This window comes from Nanorana parkeri, unplaced genomic scaffold, assembly GCF_000935625.1.
Source record: "Nanorana parkeri isolate BGI_ZX_2015 unplaced genomic scaffold, ASM93562v1 scaffold141, whole genome shotgun sequence".
NCBI classification, from domain to species: Eukaryota; Metazoa; Chordata; class Amphibia; order Anura; family Dicroglossidae; genus Nanorana; species Nanorana parkeri.
The window spans coordinates 1,601,223-1,629,167 of record NW_017306409.1 but is presented as its reverse complement, the minus strand read 5'-3'; the positions used below and the strand labels follow the sequence as shown (position 1 = coordinate 1,629,167).

Genomic DNA, 27,945 nt, shown 5'->3' with positions numbered 1-27,945 from the left:
GTACTTTGTCACTTCTTTTTACAGTGCAAGTATGAGTTGGCCTTATCAATGAAAACAATGCTTTCCATGTTGTAGATGGTAAAGATAAACTCCAGGTTCCCCCTTTCCCACTACCAGTGTTAACTGCTCATTTTGCCTAGGGGATGATACATAAGGGAATCTCTTATTGCTCTCTCCCACAGGCTTCCTCCTCTTCATTTCACTGACAGGTCCACCAAAGCATCTTCCCTTTGCTCCCCGACCGGCTGCAACCCTCTTCTCTTCCATCATCCTATATAATGTAAAACCAGAAGGTCATACATTTCCTTTTCCAGAGCTGGATATAGGGACGGGGGAACAAGGTCCTGGTTGAAGTGAAAGCCAGAAATTACAATTGCCAAGTACTGGACTTCAAAAACACCGGTCCTTATGTAAGAGCAAAAATGGTTCTTTGCGAGATAAGGCCACCAGTGTAGACACTTGCCTTGCAGAGGTGATGGCTACAATGAAAACGCGAGAGAGAGCACGTGCGCGTGAGAGAGAGACCCCTAAATGGGTTCAAATAGTGATTTCTGAAGAGCAGAGAGAACCAGATTTAGATCTCGTCACAGCAGCTGGGTAATGGATGGAAGGAGCCCCCAAGTACATAGGTCTTGATCAAAGAGTAAGAGACCAAAAGTCTCTGAAGCAGAATGGAGAAGCTTATACAAAAGCAGAGAGTTGGATGGCACTCTTCTCTCAAAGCAGAGACTCTCCCTTCTCACTCTGTGCAGGCTTTAAGTAAAAAAAAAAAAAATAGAGTGAGCTGGAAAGGAAAAAGCCAGTGCTAGCTAGCTCTTAACAGAACCCAGATAATACGTTATGAATGCATATAATTGCTAAACAGGCCATTTTATAACAACGTTATGAAAAATCATCTTTCCATTTCAGTCTGCTAAAAAAATGTAAACGCCACTTTTCAACCATAGGAACCCCTGCAGATGTTCTGTACACTGTGTACACAACAGCCCCAGAAAATCTTGATACCTTTTCAGGTAATTGGCACATTTTTCCCCTGCAGTTTCACTCTTATTACAACACTGATTGACTGATAACATAATGATACCATGCAGATAATCACTTCCACCTAAGATATATAAAGTATGCTGCAGATGACTGTTTCCTTGTTTCACTTGTTCTATTAAGTGGCTCGTATTGTAAAAAAAATGTATGTGGGCTAAAGTATTCTACGCTGTAAATGCCTATCTATCAATCCTTTCATATTTCTATACTTACATCTTTAAGGCTGCACCTATACCCGGCCTTGTGTCATGTATTGCCTCATTTGGTCATTGGTTGATGGTAGTGATGAACATTCAGTACATTCCTCTACACTCTCCTGGTGATTTTAGTGCAGGACATGCCAACAATTTGGCCCCTTTCAAATTTAGGAAGCTGTTGATCTAGGATTCTCCCTCTCTTCTCAGCACTTTCATTTTCAATCAATTTTCATTAGTTCAATTTTTCAAAACAATTAACAAACTGTAACATTTCATAATTAAATCCGGTAAGAATTACTTCTTAATATCTGCTAAATATGTCATTTATGTCTATGATAAGTGATATGTAATTGTATGAAAAACGATTTTGGTAACCGTTTCAGTACGCAAACATTTGAAATGTAAAAAATAACCTTCTACCATCAACAATGTTTATTGATCCACGTGGAGCTCTTTTCTCCTGACAGTTGAGATACCATGAAACGTGCAGCAGTGTGGGGTAAGGCATCCCTCCCAATATATCCATCATCTATTTGTGTTGTTGGATAAGGTCTCATTTCCTTGAGAGGGAACAAATGTCAAAGGTCCTCTGCCCTGGGAGATGCACTTAACATAAACTGTGTTATCTCCTTGTCCATATCAACTAGAGGCTTCACCATACTCTCAGCCGACTGTCTCGGTAGTGTCTGCAGCTCTTGTGTTATGGTAACGTTCCCAGGGCTAGGATTCATTTCATTTCTGGGCTCTATCTCGTGTGAGATCTGAAACAGAGGCAGACTTGCTTGATTTCCCTCTTGTCCTCGTCTAACATATTGACACGTTATTGGTAGGATAACAGGCCTGAGGGAATCCACGAGTCTGCTAGTAACAGAAATACTCAAGTCCTTGTTCCATCTCAATACCTTTCCACAAAAGACGCTGTAGGATGGTAGTCAAATGAAAAGGCACTATAGAACACTTCACGCTCAAAGCAAAGAGTACAACCGTCCATCTTAGACACATTGCTACTAAAAGGTAAAAAATCCACCCTGTTTTCCTTTAAATTTTAAGGTAATTTCACATTTTTTTTCTAAAAAGATATTTTAGGCAAATTTTTGTCACACCATAACCACAGCAGTTTCTATTAAATCATCTATGGAGAAATGTAAGACAAAGGTACATTTTGCTTGAATATTGCTTAGGTGAAATAAAAATGTTTAGATGGTCCCCTATAACATAGCACATCTTTACTTTTTTAGTTCAGGTCTATCTTATTTGTGGTTACTAGAAAAGGAGAAGGTTTCTGTTTGTTTGTACAATTGGTTAAACCTGATATTTCTTAACCTTTAAAAACATATATGCTAAAAGGCAGCTCTTACATTTTTGCACCAGTCCTTTGTCTTTTAGCTACACATTGAACTAAAAGGAAAAATTAAGAATAATTATCACAACTTATTGTGCACAATAAACTTTGGTGCGCTTCACAATATTTCTTTTCTCCTCTTCTTTTTAATCAACCCACCTTATTGTTGGGTGTATGCGTAACACTATAAATATTGTTGCTTCAGAATTAATTTTGCTGGCTTTAGACTTGATTTATGGAGCGCAATATGATTGATTAATTAGACGTGTACTTTTCCATGTTTGGAGAAGGTATAAATTGATGAATGTTTTTATAGTCTGTTTTAGTCTTGACGACGAAGTCAGCCTGACAGGCTTATTTTGCAACTGTAATACATTATTTAATGAAAAAAAGGGTAGGCTGTTCCCCTTTCATGTAATAATAATAATGTTTGTTTTGGCATGCGGAGTCCAGACCATGGTAGCCTGCTGAAAGAACAATTAATTTGAGGAGACAACATGTACATGATGTCTGAAGAAGTAAATTTACATGTAACAGATCATTTAAATGGTAGGGTTAGGCTCATGACTTAAAAAAAAAACAACTTGCGTGCATGTCAGCCTGCCCATTTGTTGTTCGGCTAATGTCAACTTTAATAAATTCTGAAGGCAGGTTTTATTTATACATTTAGGATACATCTGCCTTTGAATAGAGCTTCAGGAATAATTGAAAAATGTATTTTAACTATAAAAAATATGTAAAACAATTATTGTCATGTGAAAAGCTAACTTCAGGATTTCACTTGGCTGCAGGTTTGCCCTCTTACCATCAGTTTCTCTGAGGTTTACAAGTTACGACCACACACATCTCCCAATATTTACACTCCTGTACTACCTTGTATGTTTAACACCTAATGTTTCTGAAACTCTTTTTTGTACATAAACCTCCCCTCCAAAATGTTTTTTTTTTAATGTAGAGGTACACAAGGACGTGGGGTGCTATGTACAAAAAGATGGATGGCCTAAAAACACCAAAAAGACTTTTGACTTTTGAGGGAGCAGTTCTAGACGAGTGTAAATGAAGATTGACATTGAAGACTCTATAATAAGGCAGAACTCCAGCAGCAGAAAAAATAAAAATAGAAGAGATGTGCTTTAGAAGCATTAAATTACAAAATGCATTGTATAGAAATGTGATATTTTATATCAATTCTGAAGAATGTATAGTTGGAAAACATCATGTGTTTGCTAAATTATTTTTTTTATCACATCACGAGTTGTCACCATTTTTCCCAGAAAAGGCTTCTATTATTCTTATAAACCCGATGATTTAGAGGAGGAAGAATCTCTGTGATTAAAAAATAAAAAACCTGAGAGAATTATACCCCTTAATGGGGTTATCCTATCTTGTTTACAAAGAGATGAACTAAGCATGTCGCTGCCATTAGGACTTTCTGGTCACGTGGAAGCTTGACCCCTCAAACATGTCTCTGGCTATTAGTATACATGGACTTAAAGGATCTGACCATATAAACATGTCACTGCCACTAAAACACTGTGGTCAGCACGGCGATTGACCCTTTGGACATGCCACAGCTATTAGTAGACTTTTAATGCTAGGAAACACAAAAAGAGACCAAAACAAACTTGGACAAGACGGCGCTCTGTCCTTATTGTCTGCTTGTATCTGTTACGGTAGATTAGCAGGAGAGAAGACTCAAGAGAAAGAGTGGCAACTTTGTCAGGCTTATTTAGTAACTTAGTGCCAAGAACAATGGTGAGCATTAGCCCATTGCAAGAATTCCTATTCAGGTTTCAGATTCCGGGTTTTCCTCAGTTTATAACAGTCACAGGAGTGAAAGATGAATTCCGGTTGGCTGATAAAGAGCATAGTATTTTGTACATTGCTCTTTCCCTGTCATACAATAGCACAACGTTGCAAGGTTAAAAGCAATAGTGCCATTTGTCCTTGCCTAGGATTCCAACTGCTGGATTGACTGACTAGTCAGATGGGAACAGTTGATGGCATAGAGCCTTGAGTAAAGAGCGCCTACTGGAGGAACCTGTTTAGAAAGGAAATGCAGCTTTTGCCTATAAAGACAGTGAGACAAGCAGACTGCGGTGGACCTCACTCATCGGGCTTGCATTCTCCTACATGGGGATAGGGGGTTGACAAGGACACAGGAATGCCTCCTAAAGAGCTTTTAAGAATTGATAACACATATCAGTCATGAGTAGAGATTTTTTGCTCCCCCGACAGCACAATTAAAAGTCATGAGGACTTATGATTGATGAGAATATGAAATGCCATGGGTTCTCTTACACATCCTCAAATATTTATTTTAAAATGTGATTAAATACATTGCATTTACACTGGGAACTCGGCTGTAGTTTTGGATTTATAGGAATAACAATATAGAGATTGGGGACACACTGTGATGTTGTGGCCATTATTGGTCACTAGTACAGTATGCTTACGGTATACTGTAAATTGGAGGTACCCTGAGCATGTTGAGTGGCTTCGCAAATGAATGCAGTGGAAGCCCCTGTTTTTATTAAAATGTAAATCTGCCCCACCCACACACACCACCACAGCACATTATAACTTGACAGAGCTGCTGCCACATCTTGGGAAACACTGTTCATCACAATATTGTTGGTGGCAAACATATGCTTTCCGAGCATCAACTGTGCCTCCATATATCAGGCGAGAAACAAAATGTCTCATCAGTTAGCCTAATGACAGCTGTTTTAATAGAGAATGTGCACACTTTTATGCCAAGTTCTTATTCCTAGGGCATAAACAAAGGCTCGTCACAATATGGACAAATCAGGAGGTGTATAATTTACTTATGCTCCATCACCCACAGAGACAGCGTGTCTAGACTCTTAAGTGTATTTATTTTTAAGTACGGCATGGCAAATTCCTCACGTTAGTATCTTCTTAAGGCTCATTTAAAAAAATTATGCACGGCCTTGGTAGGAAGGAACTGATGCGTGACATGACTGGGACACAACGGTGATGTTTGTAGAAAGTATTAAGGTCTCTGGGGACAGGCCAGTGTAACACCTGCATTACACAAATATAAAGTGCTTTTGGAGAGTTGGTGTATTTGGGGACATTATGAAAATAGCACAATGTTGAAATAATGGAGTCTGTTTTTCAAAGTGAGCAATTTCACGTTCAGTGACTTCATGGCGCTGCATTTTGCAGAGTGCCTACTGTCCTTAAGGCATATATAAAAGGGAGAATGTCAGACATTTTCAGTGAGATCCCATTGTGATTCATTCATTTGAAGTTTGTCTAAAATAATTTTTTCCTGTGATTTTTTACATTTTGCTTGCTCTGATCTTGTGAAGCCCCTCTGCTTATATAGACATTGGAGACAATAGTGTCCTTAGATTGGCCATACATGGCTTGAATTTACGCTAATTTCTGCTGAAATGGCCAAATTCAAGCTGTGGGTGGCCCTTTCACCTGACTCTGCAAAAGTTGACTTAAAAAAATCAGAGGAGCCAGGTGGAGAATTATCGACCGAACAGTGACTGCATCCATTCAGGCACGAGTGCTGGTGGCTGCCTGAATATAACAACTGGCAGGGGAGATTCCTTCAGCCACGCCGTTTAGCATGCGGGAGACAATAGATTTTTTATCATTCAGCCCATGGGGTTGGCTAGCTTTATGGGCTAATGCATGAACATCCACAAAATATGCCAAGAAGAGTGAGAGAAGAAGTGAGATACTAAGCAGGTAATACAACATATAAAGAATAAGTAGTGAGTAGATATGGTGGCATTACCACAGGTGCCTCCCTAGAAGCCGACTAGCTGATGGAGGCACCTTCCGCAGATTGGGGGGGGGCTGGCGTTTTGGATACCACTAGAGAACTAGGAAATAAGAAAAATTTAAAGAATAAAATAACTTTTTTTTAAATAAATCTGGTCTCCATAAATAGGAACAACGAAGAAAAAAAAACCCTGAAGATTTAATGTCACTTTAGCTCTCTAGGTCAGTTACATTTTTTTGAACGTGAAATTATTTCTTTAATTGAAACCCAGAATAAGAAAAATATGTAGTGCCAATTTCCTGCCTTTTTCTGGCTACAACACTTTCTGATCTGAAACAAGTATGCAGCCAGTAAAATGAAATCAAGGAAGCTACTGAGAAGTGTGCCAATCAGGCAACTATCATTTTCAGAAGGAAAGGTCAGTCGTCTTATTTCTCTCAGCACAGGCTTCCTTTAAAGGAAATCTGTAGGGTGCCTGACATATTTGGGCGTTATTTCGCACTTGTTCTGCATAGTCCAAAAATAAAATAAAACCTGAAGCCATAGGAATAGCATGACAGCCAGGCAACTCGCAGTGGCAGCCTCTATATTCTCTCAGTACTAGTTTCTTTCATGAAAACCTCACTAAATAAAGAAATGCACGCATCACTCTGGCATTTTAGAACTTCCATAATGCCATCTCCTCCACCCGAACCTTGCACAGTGTGCTACTGTTCCCTTGTCAAAGAAAGTTTTTTGACACTTTTCTTTTGGTAATACTGACTTCTACATTATCACTAAGGTGTCATTGGGAATAAAGCGACTAAGCCTCTACCAATAATCTTTGTCAGCTGGCACACCGCTGCAAGAAATGAATACCCTTTTCATTGCTAAAGACGGAATGCCTCAGATTCCATCGTTTTGGAATTTTCGTCGTGTAATTTTCCTAGGTGGAAAACAGTCAAATTCTCATTACAATCACTGTGCTCTATCTGTCAGGCTTCATTACCCTGCATTCTGTGACACATGTCTCACACACAAATCTTTTGCATTAGCCAGGCTTACGCTTCTGCTGGAGATGTTGGTAAGCCAGGCATCAGGCTGCTCAGTGGAGAGCATCTATGCGCACGCACAGTCTCAATTAGCCAAAGGACCATTGTTCTTGAGTGACAGAGATGACTTATGCAGGATCAGCTCAGTTTACACACACTGCTAGCCTATACCTGTATACATGCTGCAAGAGCACAGTACTCCAGTGTGTGCCTGCCCATGACTTGCCAATATCGGCCCTGAAAGGCTAGCTGTTGAGTTTAAAAGTCGTAATTATGGAGAACGTGTGGGAATCATGAGCTATTTTTTGCTGCTGAGAGTAAAATTTAACGGGACGGCCCGCTCTCCACCACCCTCAACAACATTTCTTTAAATACGAATGTAGTGCTGCTTTGGAATACAAATCACTAGATCTTTGTTTTCTAAAATCTATTTATTTTTTTAGGATTTATTGTATTTTATTAATGCAAGGCCAAGAAAAAACCCTGGTTTGTGATCATGCTGCTCTCAAACATTTATGGCTGTAGATACCATATTCTTTAAGTATATCTAAAGCCAGTTTTGTATAGAGATTAGAAGTGTTAAAATCCATGCCAGTTTTTTTTATTGCTCTCGGTGTACCTGTTGGGGCGATCAATTCTATTTATTCTGGTAACCATTGTCACAAGAAAAGTAAGTCATGGGAAATCCAAACTTTTAAGGTTGCCAATGGAAACAGGGATAAAGGGAGCATCTTCCAACGGGGAGACCTATTCTGGTAACAATTGTGTAATGTTTTTACCTCACTTTGAATAGATTTCTTCTTACTTCCTGTGGTGCCTCCAACTTGACGGGATTTGATTGGAAATTTTGAAGGTTGGAAAGTGGCAACCATTCCATTCATAGTTACATGGGTTCTGTTTTCAACATATTATAGTTGTGCCTGAAGTACAAGTCAGTTTTTATACTTTACTAAAAATCTAAATTATAACTCCAGGCAAAACTTTGACTTTAAAAAAAAAAAAAAATTTAGATAGAGAGGGGAAGGAATAGAACCATTTTCTCTCGCTTTCTGTCCCAGTGACGACCTGTCCCGCCATGATGAATGGGATATCACTGTCATAGAAAGGGGTAGAGGGAATCTCTTCTCCAGGGCAGAGATTCAAGGGCACTCTATACAACTGGATGACCAACTGTCTTGGGGTGCTGCATGTCAGTGACATATGGCTCCATGAGATATCAGTAAAATAATAAAGCACATTTGGATGTGCTAGTGGTGCACTCTTCTCATCTCTCCAATGGAGAGAACTTCCCAAATCTGCTAAACAAAGTATTGTTGTCTCCATAGTAGAGATGTTTCCTTTACTTTTGTGCCATTGACAAGGTGACATGACAAAAAGCAAGATCAAAGGCAAAACCAGACCTATACCTTAAAGAAAATCCTAACCTAATGTAGCACTCCTGCTTCCCTCATATATAGTTTAAACAACGTTGTGGGGCCTTGTGACCAACACCATTATTTCTAACCACAATTTTTAGATTGCATGCTCTGACAGGCAGGGGCTCTCCTTACCATCTTGTCTAGAATTGTATTGTAACTGTAATGTCTTCCTTATATTGTAAAGCGCGGCACAAACTGTTGGCGCTATATAAATCATGTGTAATAATAACAACAACACTATATTGTCCTTGCTAAATGCAGAGGGGAATTCTGTTCTTGTAGATTTGGTCCAAGAGAGGAATTCTGTCTTTACGGAAGATCATGTGACCAATGCCTCGGCACAGGTACTGAGGCTGGCTCCTTTGGGAGCCAGTGTCCCCTTTCCTCAAGATAAATTTAGTATTAGCCAATCTGCTTTTATGAGATTATCACACAATTCAGCTTCATTGGCCAAATCAGGCAACAATCATCATCTCTGCTGCCACTTCTGTACTCCAAAACCCTGATCTGCTGCACGAAGGAAATAGTGGGTATTCAGGTTCATGAAATTTGGGTCCTTCTAACTCCAAAAGGTATACATGTGCATGGTTGTCTACATGTCCAAATGCTCTCTAATCTGTATGGCCAGATTTAAGCTTGTATAGTACTCCAGCTCAAATTTTGCATGTTGTTACAGTATGTATACATTTTAAACAATGACATGTGACATCCATGTATATTAACATTCCACAGTCTACCAGTATTTAAAGTTAGATTACTGTAAAAACAGCTACATAACTTTAATCAATATTTTTTAATTTTCCAAACGACCCGGTAGAAGCTTAAAAAATAACTATACATTGATATAAAGTTCTCAGAAAATGCTGTAAACAAATGTGTCCTTAACTGTCCTGCTTTACAATACAATATTTGCATTATGGACTTGATGTACAGATAAGTGTCACCGATGCCACAGCACTAGACACAGCTGAAGACAACACAGAGTTAAGAGAATTGTGTGGTTTGGGGTCATTCAGGCCAACAAGTGAATCTCTCTGTACATTGCCTCATCTTGGCACTGCCGGGAGGGCTGCAGACAATCAGCACATGGCACTGAACTCGGCATGTTCCACTAAATTAAAAGTTTAATTAAAAGCAATTAAGTCGGAAAAGCAGGAATATGAGGTAATGTAATTAAACATTTTTGTGTGCAATTTTGCAGTCTGGGAAAGTTGTTTTGACTATTTGTATTTATGTTCATTGTTTGGGCCACCTGGCTCCCCTTAGCAAAGAAGGCTTAAAGGGCATTCCCATTTACCATTCCTATATATGTAAAGAGTGATTAATTGCTGGAGGTATTGAGACATGTTTTCCTGAAATGAATTCATAAAATATGACAGACAGTTTCTGAAGGCCAAAAGCACACCATCATTTTTGGGGCCTTGTACAGTCACGATGTTGTCAAGCAAATGTACAGTGATATACAAAGAATGCACAGAGAGGTCCACAAAAATCTTACTGCCTAGACAAATGCCTGACCTCACGTAACACACCGTCCTGAGTGTGCATAACCGTATCACATAACACACTGTCCTGACTGTGCATAACAGTACCACATAACAGAAGCCCCGTAATTGAGTAGATTGTATACAACTACAAGGTTCTGTGTTTGATAATGTTATGGTTACTTAGGAGCTGGAAGGTTTTATCAGCATCATTTCAAGCTCATGGACAGCAACTGTCAAACTTCAGGGACAAATTTAATGAGCAAAATGGCATACTGTACTAGTTTAGATTAACCACATGCCCAGATAATATTTACATCATCTCAACAAGCAGTAAACGAGCCTGAAAACAAGTCCTCACTGACCTGTGTAGCTTAAGGCACTGTGGAGCAATTTCTCCTCAAATGTATAAATAAAGGCACTCTGGTCCAGCAGTGACTTGGCAGCCTTTCAGCCTTCAAATATAAACACAGTGTATCTGCTCTTTGATTACATTAGAAGAATTGCTCCACATTCCCTGCAGCCGCAAAGATTAGTGAAGACATGTTTTCAAACTCATTCACTGCTTTAAAATAATATATAAACACTGAAATATAAATAGCTTGGCCCCATGATTACTTTAAGACTACATTTTCACACTGATGCATAAGCCCAATTGGTTCTCTTTAAGCCCTTCTTGCCAAACACCCAGGGCGGTTACGTTTTGGAACTCGCAGTGGTATCAGCAGAGGGTATTGAATCATTCAAAATTCATTTAGATATTTTCCTCAGAGACCAGAACATACAGGGGTACAGGTACTCTTAAAAACTAGATCACACAGGGACTCGTGTACACACACACACACACACACAGACACCCAAAGGTTGAACTTGATGGACCTGTGTCTTTATTCAACCTCAAATACTATGTATCTTTGTAACATACCAACCAAAAGTGTTGACTGCTATTGGTTAAGCCCCAATGTTTATCTTAATTTTCTCCCTTTTGTATAAGGAGCATAGACTTTATGTATATTTATTAATACACACACACACAAGTGTGGGTTTGTACCTTTGTGTGTAATGCAATAGGCTGCGAACGCCTATGGACCCAACTATACTACAATTTCCATTAGTACATGCACCTTTTGATTACTTGAGGTTTCTTCCTGGGGGAGTGTTTACATACATGAGCTTCATGACAGTGTTTCTTTTTAAAGTCATCCTGTACTTTGCCCATTGGGAGCTTCAAGTTAAGCACAAACCTGGCAACAGGGAGGGCTCATCGTGTGTCTGAAAGAGGATCAATGTATTTGTATTTGAAGAAAGCTTGTGGTGCTCCTCTACATCTGTCAGTTATGAAATTTAGCTGGTTGGGAAAGCTAAATTCCCTTAAAAATCACTTTATAACTTTGAAAATGAATATAGAATAGGATCGTGCTAGTATAGGATATCATTAAAGCTTTTCACTGCTGTAAATTAGGCAATACATTCATAGAGGGAGAGTTTTATGCTGTCATGGTGATGTACCCATAAAGGTTTTGAGTTGTCTGTAATTTTTTGGACAGTTGTCTGTAAAAGAAAAAAATGGAGCTGGCAATTCTGCCCTCAAATCACACACTTATTAAACAAGCTCTGTAATATGTCCTTCGGAGCCAGCAATTCTCTCCTTGTCTTCTGTGCCATGATAGATGATTGGGCTTTTCAGCGGAAGCGTTCTACACGGCCCCCAGTTTTCTATGTTCAGTGTAATGAAGAAACAGAATCCGCTAAGCTATTATTCCTTGGCAGGCTGGCTCGGGGAGAGTTAATATCAGTCCGTGTTATTGCAGCAACATTATAAGTGCTGGGCAGGTCAGGACAGCCTGTGTGTGACATATCACAAGGGGACTACAATTCCTGGTTCCATCCTGGCTGGCTCCATACACCCTCAGGCATGTCACCTTATCTCCCTCCTGTGAACTGATATTTCTTCCCTGTCCAACATGGCACAAGGCAAACAAGCAATCCACTGGATTCGACCTATGTACCGAGTCAATGGGTTAACAGTGATTAGACAGGAAAAGATGCTTTCTAGACAGATCTACAGATCATCCAAATTTGCCATAATATACAGATCATTTCTAAAGTATGACTCAACATAAAAGGAATAATTCAGTGCTCAGACAGCATTCATTGGTTGGGTTACTTACTCGTTTAGTGCATTTATTGATGAGTTCCTCACAGTAGTATGTGCCTCCACCCCTCCCAACGTCTCAAGATGTCATCCTTATTTTTGACAGGTAGTTAGGTTACACGGCAGCGGGCTTCCCCACTGCTTGTGTAACCTAACTATTGAAGCCACAGCTGTCACAGCCTCTACTCTTTGTTAGAGGCGTGAGCTCTGTGGATGGCCATTGGTCAAAGCTGTCCAATCAAAAAAAGAGAAAAAAACACTGAGGCCATCGATCTCGATGCCTCAGCAGTGACGAGCAAGTGAGGGACAGGAAGGCTCCTCCCTGTCTCCTTTACACTAGCTTGGTAGCAGTTTGGGGGGCGGGGCTTTGGGAGACGGGCTGGGGCTTCAGGCGATAGGGGACTGGGCATGCTGGGGGCGAGGCTGGGGAATGCCTCACCCGAAACAAGTGGTACCGCACGTCACCGTCGAGAGCACAGGTAGACTTGCCAGATCCAGATAAATTGGTTCCAGCATGTGTGTGAGTGAAGTGGAGACAATAAACTAAAAGCTACCTCAAGGAAGTATAAATGTGTTTAATGTAAAAGCTTGTAAAAGTGTGCTTGTTCCAAAAAAGGGTTGGGATGGTGGCATCTGTGGTGGTAAGAGCGGGTGGATTGAGGTGGTGGCAACTGCAGTCGTGACGGTAGGTTTGGGAGCTGGTGGGTGCAGGCATGGTTGTGTTCTTGAGTTGGGGGTTTGAAATGGTGCTGGTAGAATCAGGGCTACCGATATGGGGGTACAGACAGTCCTACTGTGCCAGGCCCAGGAACCATGATTTCTTATGACAGCCCTGGATAATCTATATGCAGAAAGTCTGCACCAAACATGCTAAAGGGAGAACAGGACTGCAGAAATTGTACAGGATGAACTGAGGAACACGCAGACCAGCTCCCTCTAGCGGCAGATGTAGGAACACTTTGTTTTGTTGTGTCCTGCATAGGGCCCAGCAGTGAGGGATTCTTCGCCAAAGATACCACCAACTATCATTTGTAAGTGTAGCGGGTGAAGGGGCATCAAAGTATGTTTAGGATGAATGTGAAGAGGGAATGGTGCTGAGGGAGTTGGTGGGAATGGGGCAGTTAGGGTCAGGAAAAACATTCTGCGCTCACTAAAAAAAGGTTTTGTGAAAGGTGGTTGCTTATTGTTTACGTCTCCCTACCCACATGAGTGAGTGCTGTGCGGGCCTGTGCGTAGAGGCTGAGGCGAACCTCAGCTCTGCCTCATCTAGTGCAGGTGGGGTGAGGTGCTCAGCCCTGCACAGGGAATTTCAAGAGAGCCAGTGCTATTCAGCTGGTGGCTCGTGGGGAAGGAGTGGAGTGAAAGTGGTAAGAGCAGGGGTGAGTGGGCAAGCAGTAATGATAGTAGGGGTGGGTGAGCAGGGAAGATGGAGAGTGGTGAGAGCAGGGGAACATTTTTGAGAGCAGGGGTGGGGGGCAGAATGTTAATTTTAGTGGTGAAAGCAGAGGTTATTCAGCAAAGTGGTGATAAAGGGGGGCAGAGTGAAGTGGTGAAAGCAAGGGTGAGCATGTGGTATAGCAGTAAAGGAGGGGGGGGCAAGAATGGGTGGGGATGGCAGAGTTATAAGGGCAGGAGTAGGTGGGTGAGCATGCAATGGAGTTTTTAAAGGAAGGGGGGGAAGTTCATCAGAGTGGTGAAGTGGTGAGAAGGTAATGCTTCCCAAACCTCTGCCTGCCAGTACTTCTTCTTATGCTTGTCCTTCTCCTCCTTCACTATAATAGCCGGACAGAAAAGAGGGCACACACAAGAGTGGAGTTCTGTACATCGTAACTTGGAAAGTAATCTGCTGTTCACGGAGAGGGAGGGGATGGGTCGTCAGCTGGATAAGTGCACTATGTTTTACAGTGCATTTTCCTTTGATATAGTTATAGAATACATTCTGAGTCACTGACCTGGGACAACTATGCAGATCAGAAAAGTCATACTTTTTGTCTGCAAACTTGTTCCATGTCAGTAGTGAAACACGAGGATCAGCATAACAGCTAAGAACCTAGCAGTTACAGATTTATTTCTCAAGACAAGTAACCTTTAAGTACATAACGCAGTATATGTTTAGAATAAGAAAACAAATTGACTGGCATGTTTTAAACAGACAATAAAAAAATTATAACCAATCTGTAGATACATCTCTCCCTTAACATACTATAGGTAAGCAGGTTGAATCCAAGAAAAACGCACATCCCACTGTCATACAGAAGACGTCACATTATGTTTGTATATATCCCCCTATCTTTCTTTCTCTCTATACATTTCTGCTGGCACATGTTGGGTCTTCCATGGAAAACCATTTGCTTTTTAAGCCACCCTGGGCAGATCTACTATCAAACCTTTTTTTGGACTGCAATACATTTGCCTGTATTTACAACATGGTTATACAAATGCACATTGCACTTTTGGCTGAATTTTAAGTTATGCTTGAACATAATTTCTTATTTTAAAACACAACTCTGATTTTCCATTGGACTGGAGTTCTTCAACAATTCATAAGACATTAATCAAAGCCTCTGTCTTTTCAAGGGAAGCTGTACCCCCTGCCAGCGACTCAATGATTGTGTGTGACCACATAGTAACGGTGTGTCTGCAGCCCATGACGCTCACAAACCAGAGACTTCTGACTAATTCACTGAGCCACTGATGGGACAGAAGGCATGCTGTTATCACAAGATTACAAAATGTACAGGTTAGCACTAAAATACATCTAGGCAAGAAAACAAGTTTGTGTACCTAGCTCAAACATCTGAAGGGGGAGGTGAAGGAATCCTGAGTGTGGGGTGTACGGATTACTCTGTCCTGGGGCACTGCAGACATCGTCTGAGGCAGGGAGCAACAGAAGAAAGGAGACATTGTGACCCAGCTCCAACACCTCCTGTGTGTACAGACGGAAGTGCTTGGCCTGCGATGGAACAGATAGAGAAAACATGGGTTACAATGCTGCAAACACTGGCCACAGGTAACAATAACAATTTATAGCACTGGAATCACTGGACTGCATGAGCAATGAAAACATAACTTGGCTCAAGGTGCTTGCAGACATTTGATGACACTCTCCCAATTGAAAAAAAAATCTATGTTTAGGAGCCATTGCCAGACACCGCCAGGTGAAGCTTCTCTGCGAATAGAAATCCTTGCACAGGTACTGTTGCTTTCTCCTGGAGGTGTGTGCAAAAGATCTCCTCTTCCTCATCTCCAGATTTTCACTTAATGTTTAGGGGGCTTCAGTAGCGGACTCTGGTGCCTGAGGCCAATCATTTCATACACCATCGTATAGTGTCCAAGTTTAGCATTAAAGGAAACCTCTCAGACTATGGAGGCTGCCACTGTTGGCCTCTCCATTTTAAATGCTAGTGGTCTGACTGTAATGTTGATCCATTGGCAGAAGCCTTCAGTGGAGTATTTGTATGATGGCGCGGATGGTAGGAGAGGTTACAATATACTTTCTGTTTTACAGTTAAGGCTTTTAGTAGTGTTGAGGATTGCTTTAAAGGAAACTAGTACTAAGAAATATCCAGGGCTGTTATTACCGACCATCTACTGAAAATTACAGCTGCCTGGATAAGCCATAGCAAGCAAGCAAGCAGCATGTTCAGAGTTAAGCCATAACTCCTGGTCTGCATACTTGTTCCTGGACAATGACTCAAAGTACTGACATTACTGGATCACCATGACACCCAGGCACCTAGCTTGTTCATATGGTAAGGTCCCCAGTGGCAGCCAAGATATATCCCTCAGCAAAGATTTTCTTTTCTGAACCAGGACTAGCTAAATAGTGTTTTTCCTAGGCAAAATTACAATTGCCCTGGCCATACACTGCTAAAATTTTGGCCAACTCCTGCTGACTAAGTTTGACCAGCGTGTGGTCGCGTCAACACTCCTTCATTCAACAAAAGATGATTTTATCAAATTCTCGGGCAAACAATGACTGCAGCCAATCAGCTTTGGTTATTCTGACAGTGGCACACCCACCGCTGTCTGAATAGAGTAGCTCGGCAAGGTGGACTCAGCTGGGGATAAACAGCGTGGATGGGGAAATCAAGCATTTTTTGCAGGCTGAACTAGAAAAAAAAGCAGTAAGTGTATGGCCAGCTTTATCCTTTAAATCCCGTATGTGCTAAGATTGATTTGTCTTGGACGTGATGTGAGCAAGTGTTCAATTCCCCCAATAACCGTGTTTTTAAAAAATGGGGCAAATTAGTGTGGACGGCAATCTGTTATGCTGATCTGCTGTAAATAGCGCACAAGTATAATTTGCTTGGCCTAAGACCTCGAGCATCGTGAATCACAGCTAATGGCAGAACCTGCCTTGCGAGCCATAATAAAAATATTTCATTCTGATAAATCTCTCCACATACAGAGCTCCTATTTATGCTAATGCCCCTTATACATGGGTGCCTTGTGTTTTTACTAGGAGACATTCCTGACACTTCTCAAATGTCCACAGATTAATGGCCACCTTTATGTATACAATGCAGCCACACGGAGCTCTGGGGACACAGCTTGTGTCCTACTTCTGTATTCTATGCTGCCTTCTATAAAGGCAGTTATTATGGATGAGGCAGTGAAAGGCACCGAGTGGTTTTAAAGACTTATTTCAATGGTAGAAACTGCAGACCACCCTAAAGTTGATATTATGTTTTTTTTTCCACGTAGTTGACTTTGAAAACATATTACTATAGGTCCTCTAGAATAAAATCAACAGACATCTCATAAATCAGAGAGCGGTTATGTGAAAAGTATAGACATGTAAGATAATATATGTTATAAGGTTATTTTGGCTCATTAAGGAGCTCAACGACCATAAACTGTACAAAGATGTAACAAAATCTGGAGGCAGATCCTACTATGCGCAATGGAATTGTATAGGTATGACTCAAACCCCAATCCTCCCACTCTTCCTCCTGAGCATGACATAGTATTTTTTTTATCTTGTTCCTGTAACGAGTAACAGTTTTGAATACTCATTGTGACATCATTGCCAGTCTTGTAATATTCCTGAAGGGGTAGCAATATTCCTATTGTTCTAGGCATGCCCCTGAACTACATCACCAGAGAGCTCTTTTCCTACACATAGAGAGTGTGGACAGGCTCTTGAGAGTCAAAGCAGGAGCACTGTATGCATGTGCAATGGAGAGAGAGGTGAGGGGATAGGTGGAGTTCTATAGCCCAGCAGAGCAGAACTCTGGCTGGCAACAGTGCTTGGGACTGCAGTGCAGTAGAGGCAGCATTGTCAGAGTACAGGAATTTAGGGGCTCAATGGATTTCTGGCAGGACGATCGGGAATTTGTCTGTACTTGAAGTATTAAAAATGAACGAACATGGGAAAACGTGCATGTATTAGAGAATATGTTTTTTTTTTTTGCCTATACACAGGCTCATGAATTTAGTCTAAGGTGATGGTTTTGTCGTAAATTCTCATGTTTAGCTTGCCTTTACCTGGTGAAGAGGTAGATTGATCTGTTTGAGTAGGGCCTTCACTGCTGTCTGTAGGTCACAGAGTAACATGTGGGTATGTGCGTCCAGGGAGAGCTCCATGCTGTCCAGATTCTCAGCCATGGATAGGTTTTGAATCCATTCCCATTCATCTCTGTCCAGAAAGTAATGAGCAAGTCAGAAAACAACACATCTCTTAAATATTAATACAAAGCCATCAGCAGTGTTTTTTAATCTGGCAGCCACCAGTCACATTAAGACTTTCAGGGCAACTATGGATCTTTTTGGTGACTGAGGATAAGTAGTTGTCATACTTTGTAAGAACATGATGAATCATAAGGCCTCCTGCCTTTCCAGTGCCAAAGAAGGGGTCACCTAACCTGTCATATGCAAGTCAAAGCAACCACATTTGAACTGATGCAAAGCAGACATGCTTCAATTGTTGATCAACAAGCAGTACAGATCAATGGTTTTGGTGCACTTCTTTAAAAATCTCTGACAATCTTACATTAGGATGTCAAGAACCTAAAAAAGTTTTTAGTTACTCCGTGCCTAAATGCTGCAACATGTCTACACCCAGAGCCGGTTGTGTAATAGATTGTAGCTTCAATAATGACAGGAACTTGGCAATAATGTGTTATTTATCTAAAATTAATGAAAGCAAAATACGTTGCTTTATCCAGTTAGTGAACTGCTACTGCATATTGGACTGACCAGAAACTACCTTCAAAGTGGAACTTCAGGCAAACAGATAGATAGATACACAATTTAAATACATATATGGAAGCTGTTTTACCTGCCGAACAATTTATGATTTGACCATCGAGTACTGACACACAGCAGAACTCTGTCTGGCAGGGCAAGAGACCTGATTCTTCTCTTCTGCAGTTAAGTAACACTTACAGGTCTTGTCCCTCCATCAGGCTGTGACTGGACAAGAAAAGTGAAGCAATGCACTGATGAGCTCATCTCTATGTCACTTCGATTTCTCCTTATATCAGCCCTGTCCATGGACTGGCTCCTTGAGTCGCTTCTCCTTCTGCTAGTCTGAGATCTGATAATGGACTGCAAGAGGCTGTTACCTGATACCAGGACACATTCAGGTACTTACACTGATTGAATTAAAAAATAAACCTCTTGCTGTATTACTGAATACAGAGCTGCATTTATTTCCGTATTCTATACCAGTCTGGAGTTTAGGTTTAGGAAGATATTTCTCCAAGAATGTTAGCATGATTTCTGCCCTGGCAATTTACATTTGTGTTTGTTTGGGCTCACTTCCATATCTCTTCCTGACTCAACTGATGAATGGAAAAAATCAGCATTAATTAATCAGTTAAAGACACACTGCAGCTACACTTTGATTTTTAACCCTTTCATGATCAGAGGACATCATCAGAGGTGTGAATCAGTTACCTTGACTATAAGTCTATGACTAATCTGTCCGTTTGACAGCGGGGTTTAAAAACTAAGTATGCACACAGGTGCACATTTCTAGATTTCTGCTGCAACCTTAATTAACATTTTCTAAACATCCTGCTTCTATTAAATGATACCAGAAAGGTATATCCGCAGACACTTCCTTTCCAAGGCTGACAAATGCTTACTCCGTGTCACACTTTCCTGCATACTACTGAATTGGATTTCAAGCACAGTGTGCTGGCACATTCAGCTGTAGTCACCATGGTACAACTATGATGTTCACCCCTTGCTGGAGGGAGCACACGTACACAGGAAGTTCCAACAAATAGTCTACAGGATGAGCACCTTCCCATCAAAGTAATGTGACATTTCTAAAATAAGAAATAATGCAATCCAATTTTACTTACAGCGCTCTACAAAACTAAGTATAATTTTATGAGGGCTTAGTTCTACTTTAAGCAATACAATCTTTGTCTAAGCATTGTATTAAGCTGTGAATCGGGGTTCACATTGGACCGCTTATGGGCAGCCTAAGTGCATATAAAAATACGAAATCTATCAAATTGTGAACCGATATTGGAATTTTCACAACATGCCAGTCAAGGGCATTAGTTTTCCTATTCAGAAGTAGACTATCAATTTCTGCTCCTGTAATTGTTCTAATACATAACATTATAATATATCAGAATATTATGTAATCATGTATTTTTTCTGAAGACTAATACCATCTAGTAAGCCTGCAAGTCAGACAGTTTGTACTCATTTCTAAATGAAAATATTGAGCATTGAACTCAACCTATTTCTTACCAGTTCAAGGCACTACATAATATCAGTATGACTTACTCACTTGGAAATATTACTGTTGTCCCGTATCTTGACATGGCACAGCATATTGGGAACCCTCTGGGAGACGAGAACTTTGATTTTATCAACAGAGCTACACAGCTTAAGATAACCCAGATACAGTCCTGGGGAAAGGCGTTGCTGACCCCGCTTCTGATAATTCAGCATCTCCTGGTAAAGCCACAAAAGAGGAGAGTGATATTTGTTGTGGAAACAATCAGACCTGTATTTCTATCACTGATATTATCTAATGGCAACAAATCAAACCATACACAACCAAGAATATTGAAGACATAATAAGATATATCATGATAAGTGAATATAATCTATTCAACTTTAGAGATTAACAGAACTATTACCAAAAGGGTGAAGCGTTTGGAGAAGGCATATAATAAGGATAACATAGCTGAACTGGAAATTTTTATGAAATCAGCTATTTTGTCCTAAACTATTCACTTCTTCTGCCTTCTCCAAACTCTTCACCCCTTTGTGAATAACCCTGCAAATAATTTGCTGATCAAATGGATTGCATAAATCTATGCATGCTGTTTGCAAAGCTGCATTTGAACGAATCAAACAGGGATCCAAAGATTGACTTGTCCCTGCACAGTCAAAACAAAAAGCCAATCCACTCAAAACAAATATCTTGATTTTGGGGCTGGATGCTGGATGCGGGGAGGAGGTACAGTTTCCTTTATCTGAATGAAGTTTCTGCTCCCCTGCTGTTACTGCTGAAGAAGTCTCACTGTTTCTGGTGACATTTAAGATTTAAGGAAGCATTAGAAGTAAAGATTTTGTCTGCTATGTTGGTGCCCGAATGTTACTGTAATGTAATGTAATTGTTTACTATGCAAAATGAATAAAAAGATTTTTCAAAAAAAAAAGATTTTGTCACAGCAGTCCTTGCATAATACTAGAATTTGGTCATAGGTGTACGTTTTCATATTTAATTATACAGAACTATCAGTTTTAGGTGGAATGACCCATTAAGAAGTGATTGTGCTCCATTGGCTGAATGTGATAGATCTACATGTACAGCATGCACCAGGAGTTAGAGCCTAAAGTCTCCAGGCCTTCGGACAGGGCTGTAGCTACCATGGGGCGAGTGAGGCACTCGCCTCAGGCGCAGCTTAGAGGGGGCGTAGCCAGGGCCAGCCTGGCTGCGCCCCCTCACCCCTGTTGCCATGGCGAGCACAGGGCGCCATTGGCAACAGCGGCGCCAGACATCCAACACAGCTTCTCCTTGCATTCCCGGCTGCATGGGCAGAGGACTCTGTGTCCTCAATCTCTTTTTCTATTTCAAAAGGGAAATGTTAAGTCTGTTTAGACCCCTGATATTTCCTTGAAGCCCCCAGAACCCGCCTCCTCACCACACACACACTATTAGACATGTGCAAAGACTAAATGAACGGAAACTAAAAATGTTTTCATTCGTTTCGTCAAATGAAACACATTTGTTATGCTATTTGGTGCCGCCATCCTGGAGGCAGGGCGCATGACATCACATGACGCTGTGCGTGCGTGGCATAGGGTGACATAACACATCTGTTGGGGGGCACAATTTTCTGTTCTTGCCTCGGGCGTAAAAGGAGCTAGCTACGGCTCTGCCTTCGGATGACCCTTCCTGTGACTAAAAGTGATATAAAACCTATGCACAGAACCTGTCTAAATGCTCCATCAATCTCCCTGTGCACATATTGATTTTATAAATATTATTGCTTTCATTGCCAGTATGATCACATAGCCATATTACTTTATATTATTTATTTATTATATATATTTTATAGGACAGAAATTTCAAAATATTTTTTTTTCAGGGACAGGCCCTGCATTAGGAGGATTATGTGATCAGTTTTTAAACCCCATTTACCTTGTGAATTGCTATTGTCTATAGGTGCACAAAGCGATGATAAAAACACTGCTGTGTGTGTGCTTGCAAAAAAAAAATCACAGATGTAATCTAGTATTATGTATGTATCTTCAATACGAGTCTCCCCACAACATGTATGTACTACAGTAATCACTCTACATCATTTACTAGTTGACACTAATATCCATCTGTCTGATATATTATATAGCTGTGAAAACATATCCTTTACAGCAAGACAGATGATTAATTCTAGATGTTAAATATATTTCTGAGATATTTCTATTTATTTTAAAGTTCCAGGGAAGGCTGTGTTTGAAAAGTCGGCAGTATGTATAGCGCCATGGCTGAAACTCTTCCATCATCATGGAGAACTCCAGACTGCTATGTTCAAACATTACAGCCTCCTATATGCGTGTTTATTAAGTTAGAAGTCATCAACGGCATTACATCAGCTATTTTGAAAGGCTCCCAACTAGAAGATATTAAATCAAGCTTTTGTGTGGGTTTCATGGAGAACATAAGAGAAAGACGTTTGTTTAATCGAAGCGGATGTCATGTCTGGTCTCACAATGCAATTAATTTCTTCGAGTCCTGGGCATGCCGTACTGCTTTTCCACTGGCGTGTGCTGAGGGGATTAGTTCACACCAAATTATGGCATTACCTGGATGGTTATGAGTAAGATGTCCAGGGCTGATGGTTCCTCGGGAGTTGACAGGGATTTCCTCTGGCTTTGCAGTTTTGAGATTTGCATCCATTTGCCATTGAAAAAAGAATACAAGGTCTCGACTTCTCGAATGGTGACAATCAAGACATTGCCGTGTTTGTCCTTTATGGGCTCGTAATATACCCGGCCTAAGTTGTGAGTGCCAAGCAAGTTCTGCAAAATGAAAAACAAAGATCTCAGGCGTTATTTCACTGCATGGTAAATCACTCAGTTATTGAAGTGTCTGAAAAAGGAACTGTTTGCATTACCCCATAGTAATGACTTCAGATTTTTATACTCCAACTCTCATTTTGCAGTACAGGTTTGCATTTACTTAGTTGCTAGTAATCATTGTGGTTACAAAGAAAACAAAATAAACACAAGAAATTATCATTTTCTGTTGAACGTGGTATAGAAGGAATTGTGGGAATCTCCCAAAATTCCATTTCCTATTTAATACTAAATTGCTCCTAAACTGACATTTTGCTATCCCATTTTTATTGCTTGTCAGGGTATTTGAAGCAGAACAGATGAAGATGAAAGACCACTGTAAACAGCTTTTTAATTGTTTAACTTACATTGGTAAATAGGCTGTTAAAACAGAGTGTTGGGTGTTTTGTTGCTCTGTTGAAGGTGATGAAACCTACCTGCCCTCATCAAATAGGTAAATTGCACATAGATTGTGGTACTTAGAGCCCCAGTGGGTCAAAAGAGTTTGTTGACTGGTGTTTTGAGGGACAGTTCAAGACTTCCCTTGAAGTCTTTCTCAGGACTGAGGGCCCATTCACACTTCTCCGTTCCTGTGCATTGTGTTAACACATACACATAAGCATGTGTTGTATCACGCATTGTTTTAGGGTAGCCCACTCATTTTAATTACCGCAGTACACTGCAATGCAAATATTTTTTCCCTGAAGTCTATACAGGCTGGTAACAGTCTGACTGGGAGCTGCTCATCCTCCAGATTATAACTAAAGTTCTACTTTAAGATCATCGTGTGATCGTGGAAGCAGTTCAGAATAGGGCTGTAACCAACTAATCGATGAGAATAGTCGTCAACTATTATTGATTAGTTGGTTGGATCCCCTAGCTGTCTCCTACACGCTGGGTGGAGGGCACAGCAAGCAGTGGGTGGGTGCAATAGCCAGCCTGCTATTGCAATTTGAAATAGCCAGCAGCAAGCTGGCTATTGCACAAGCCCACTACCTGCTGTATTTGAATTCAGCTGCCATCTGCGGAATCTTGCCACTGGCAGCTGTCATTTCTCAGCTGATGTTATACAATTATTAAAAACGAGATTATAAAAAGGTGGGAAAAAAGTAATTTTCGGTTTCGGCCTGACATTCTGCTTCGGGGGGTGCGTTGCAGTGCCATTCATTTCAATGGCACCCCAAATGCGCCTCCCACCCGCAGTGTGATCGCCCGCACTGGAACTCACGGTACCCCAATGCTGTGCGTTCCAGTGCAGTGCGATTGCAAAAAATTGTGCATGCAGTTTTATTCTGAAGTAAGCTTTGTTTATAACACTGCATTTGTGTATTTTATTTTAAAGTTGGTATTTAGTAATCTTTTTTTTATACGATCGAAAAAATAATCGGGCAACTAATCGATTATGAAAATAATCATTAGTTGCAGCCCTAGTTCAGAAGACATTTCAAATACACCACCTGACATACAGCCCCTAGATGAAGGATCCGCAATTCTGTATAGGTGATATGATTATGACAACATGGAACAGTACACATGAAAAAAAATAAGAAAGACATAATAAAACTTAGTTTCCAGTGCATGATACAATAAGAATTCAAAATGTATACCACTAACAATACACCACAGTTTCCCTTTAACTTATAGTTCAGAGAACCAGGGGGCCCACGATGATTCTGATATGCGACACGCGTTTAGCAAATACAAACACAGCGGCTATTGACTTAACCACAATCTTCTAATCTAGATCTCATAACTGTATACTCTTATCATATTTAAATTACCCCAAATGCAAAAAACAAACACGTGAGTGAGGCACACTTGGCAGATAACCCATCTCACTATTCAAGCCGCCCACAGCCTATATAGCTAATTATTCCCCGTCTTTCAGCTGGAGCCCAATTAAATTGCTCATTGGAATGGACATAAATAAGCAACAGTCCCGTGTCTGAAACGAGCTATGAATCGGTCTCATTGAAAGTCTCCGCTGAGGCAAAACAGCATCAGGAGTCTCAAAATATCACAATCACTAATGCAATAATAAACTCTGGCCAATCGAAGGTAAACATGTTGAGTTGACATGTTAATTCAGATTGGCAGATCAGAGTGGAGACAGGTCTCTGAAGAAATATTGAGTATTTTCTGTGCTCAGATGGGGAGAGCCACTGGTCCACAAACCCTCCCCTATAAATAGAAATCAACCTATATTTAGGAAAGTGGACCATTGTTTACAACATTCTGCAACTTTAATAAAACAATCTGGCCTCTGATTGAGGAGCAGAGTTTGTAAGAACACAGGCTTCCCCTTGGCTTGTTGGATGGCTTAGTTTAAAGGACGAAATACCAAAAACTTAAATATATAAATAGAATTAAAAAAAAAAACCTTTACTATAGCAACGTGTACAAAGTAAATAATTGTTTTAATATTTTGTCAGATATACAGTGATCCAGGTAATGTAAATAATCTCTGGTAATGTTTTATAAAGCTGGTTCTGGTGTATAGACTGTAAACAGGAATGAAATTTGGTCAGCCATATGCCATATACTTCCTTCTTAGTAGTGCTACACAATGGTTGTGCCTTAAAATGGTCCAGTGATCCGGCCCTTCAGGGCCCCCGTCACTTGGGGCGATATTGTTGTAAAACTGTGCGACTGGAACAATCTCCTATCTTCTCAAAAAAGAAAAGACGGTGTTATCCACACATGCTCTGCATGCTCTGTCAGGCAATTAACAGCAGCAGGCCCTGACACTAGAGATGGACGTGTGTCTTGGTGCTTATCATTCTTGGGCAGATATTTTCCATTCAATGGCTAGCCTTAACATGAAACTCTAGCCATCAAGAAAACATTATGTAATTTAGGAAGACTAGCCTTTTGAAATGATTCCTCATGTTTTATCTTTACCTATTGGTGGCTCTAATTCCTGCTTTTGTCAAGTTATCAGGCTACAGAGCAGTAATAACCAGGGCCGGATTTATGCTCTCTGCTCTCCTGGCAGCTGCGGGGGTGCCAGGGTTAGTGTTATTTTTTTGTTATTACTTTTTTAAATTTGTATTTATTTTTTTACTTTTTAAAATTTTTATTTATCTTATTATTTTTAACTTTTTGAATGTATTATTATTTTTTTCTTTTTTTGTCTTATTTTTTACCGTTTGATTTTAATTAATATATTTTACTTTTGTCTTTTTAGGACGGACGAGCAGGCTGCATACAAGTGATTTTGCGACATCGCCGAGACCACTTGTAAACGAACGAGCGGCTTCCCCGCTCTACAAGCAGGGCTAAATGTAGAAAACAACTGCCCGCCCGGCGCCCAGAACTGCATGTCTCGGGCCATAGGAATTCCACACCCCTGCCGCCTCGAGGCCTGGTCTTGATAGGCCTTGTGAGAAATCGGGCCCTGGTAAGAACGGTGCTGGCCGGTGGGAAAGGTCCAAAGAAAACATGCTCCGCCCACTACATAACCCCCAGTACATGCTTTGTAAATAAAAAATCAGGTAGCTGCATTGTTCTAGCGAACTTAAGCTTTCACAGGCAGTAGTCAGCAACATTTACTTGCAGCCCTACACACACTCAATAAATAATATTTCACAAAATAACTGGGCTTCAGATATATAAATATAACTAAATAATCAGCTTTAAGAGGACCATCTCATGTCTTTGAGACCTGTGACCGATCACCATATATATGTTCAATGTCACCAGGAACAATTGATAAGGCGGGAAAAACACCAGCAAAAAAAGACCTGTTCTGATGACCGCTCATCTCCTCCCCGTCCCTCTCCATAACAACAGTCAAAACTCAGGACTGAGCCCAGCTTTCATGTTTGTTAGCACATCTGGCGACACTGGTATCTGAGGATGGACAGAATGAGCATCTTACTGCAAAAATATCGGCACCCTAACTGTTCTTCTCTCACAATCCAAGCCTGCTAGTCAGGTAACTGAGTGAAAACAATGCACTCTCTGTGTGGCCAAGTTGTTTATTTTATCATTGTTGGCTGAGCTGAGCGTGAAACACAAACATCCACTAGAGGGAGACCTTATACATATGTATAGGTATCAAAATAAAGGAAATAAGATAGAGCAAAGACAAAGTGACCAATACATAAAGAGCATTAAAAAAAATTCCCAGGGTCATCTACAAACTGAACACTATTGCCATGGTTACAAGGAAGAGAAATGTATAATTAATAGAAAATATGGCTCAGTGCAAATGGAGCAAAAAGGTAATTTTTAATGTAAAATAAAAAGGGATTATATAGCAATGACTGTATATGCATTAAATCAATTAGAGCTTTGTGAAAAGAACACCTAGAAAGTTTTACTGAACTTTAGGAACAAAATGTAAAGGTGTCATGTATTGGCCGCTCTGCCACTGCCAGCGTTCATGGTCCATGTCTCAAATTCTTTCACGTCACCAGTGAGAAAAAATAACTTTTTAGCTAGATTTATTGCTGTGTGAGTGTCCCCATGAGGGAGATTTCCCCTCAATTCTTATCCAGGTCAAGGATGTCAGAGATAAGAGGACAAATATGGGAAAACTACACTGTGAGGACACAGAATTTAAACTGAAAGAAAAATCTCTTGAAAAGGAGACATCCTTTTAAACCTCGTCATACAAAACCTATTACTTCCATATTAATTAATCACATCAGTAAAAACATTATAACACACATGATCATCATCATTCTAAGGATTTAGAAAATAAACCACACACAAAAAAACCTTCTCTAACAATATCCTATTTTCTAATTAGTCCAAATTTTAATTGCTATTGAAACATAATAATCTAGGTGACCCTCTTAAAGAGTCACTCTCATAAATGACTCAAACACATTGTATAGCATGAAGTACAGCCCTTTGGATTCTCAACAAACCACCTTCCCTTTTGCAAGGCCTTCTACAAATTGCACCCAAAAGGCCCGTGTGACATATGCCAGCAATAGTGGATGACAGGTAAAAAAAATTCTTCCCA

At 40.4% G+C, this 27,945-nt stretch overlaps 1 protein-coding gene across 1 annotated transcript in view; it reads right to left on the bottom strand.

The window, feature by feature from the left end:
• Positions 1–27,945, bottom strand: part of ANKFN1 (ankyrin repeat and fibronectin type III domain containing 1) — a 206,739-nt gene that overhangs the window by 9,349 nt on the left and 169,445 nt on the right. Inside the window, exons 12-15 of the mRNA XM_018554068.1 lie at positions 22,719–22,934; positions 20,191–20,357; positions 17,925–18,075; positions 15,219–15,387 (exon numbers count right to left, since the gene is read on the bottom strand). Coding sequence (XP_018409570.1) covers positions 15,219–15,387; positions 17,925–18,075; positions 20,191–20,357; positions 22,719–22,934 — 703 coding nt within the window. The remainder of the gene's footprint in view (positions 1–15,218; positions 15,388–17,924; positions 18,076–20,190; positions 20,358–22,718; positions 22,935–27,945) is intronic.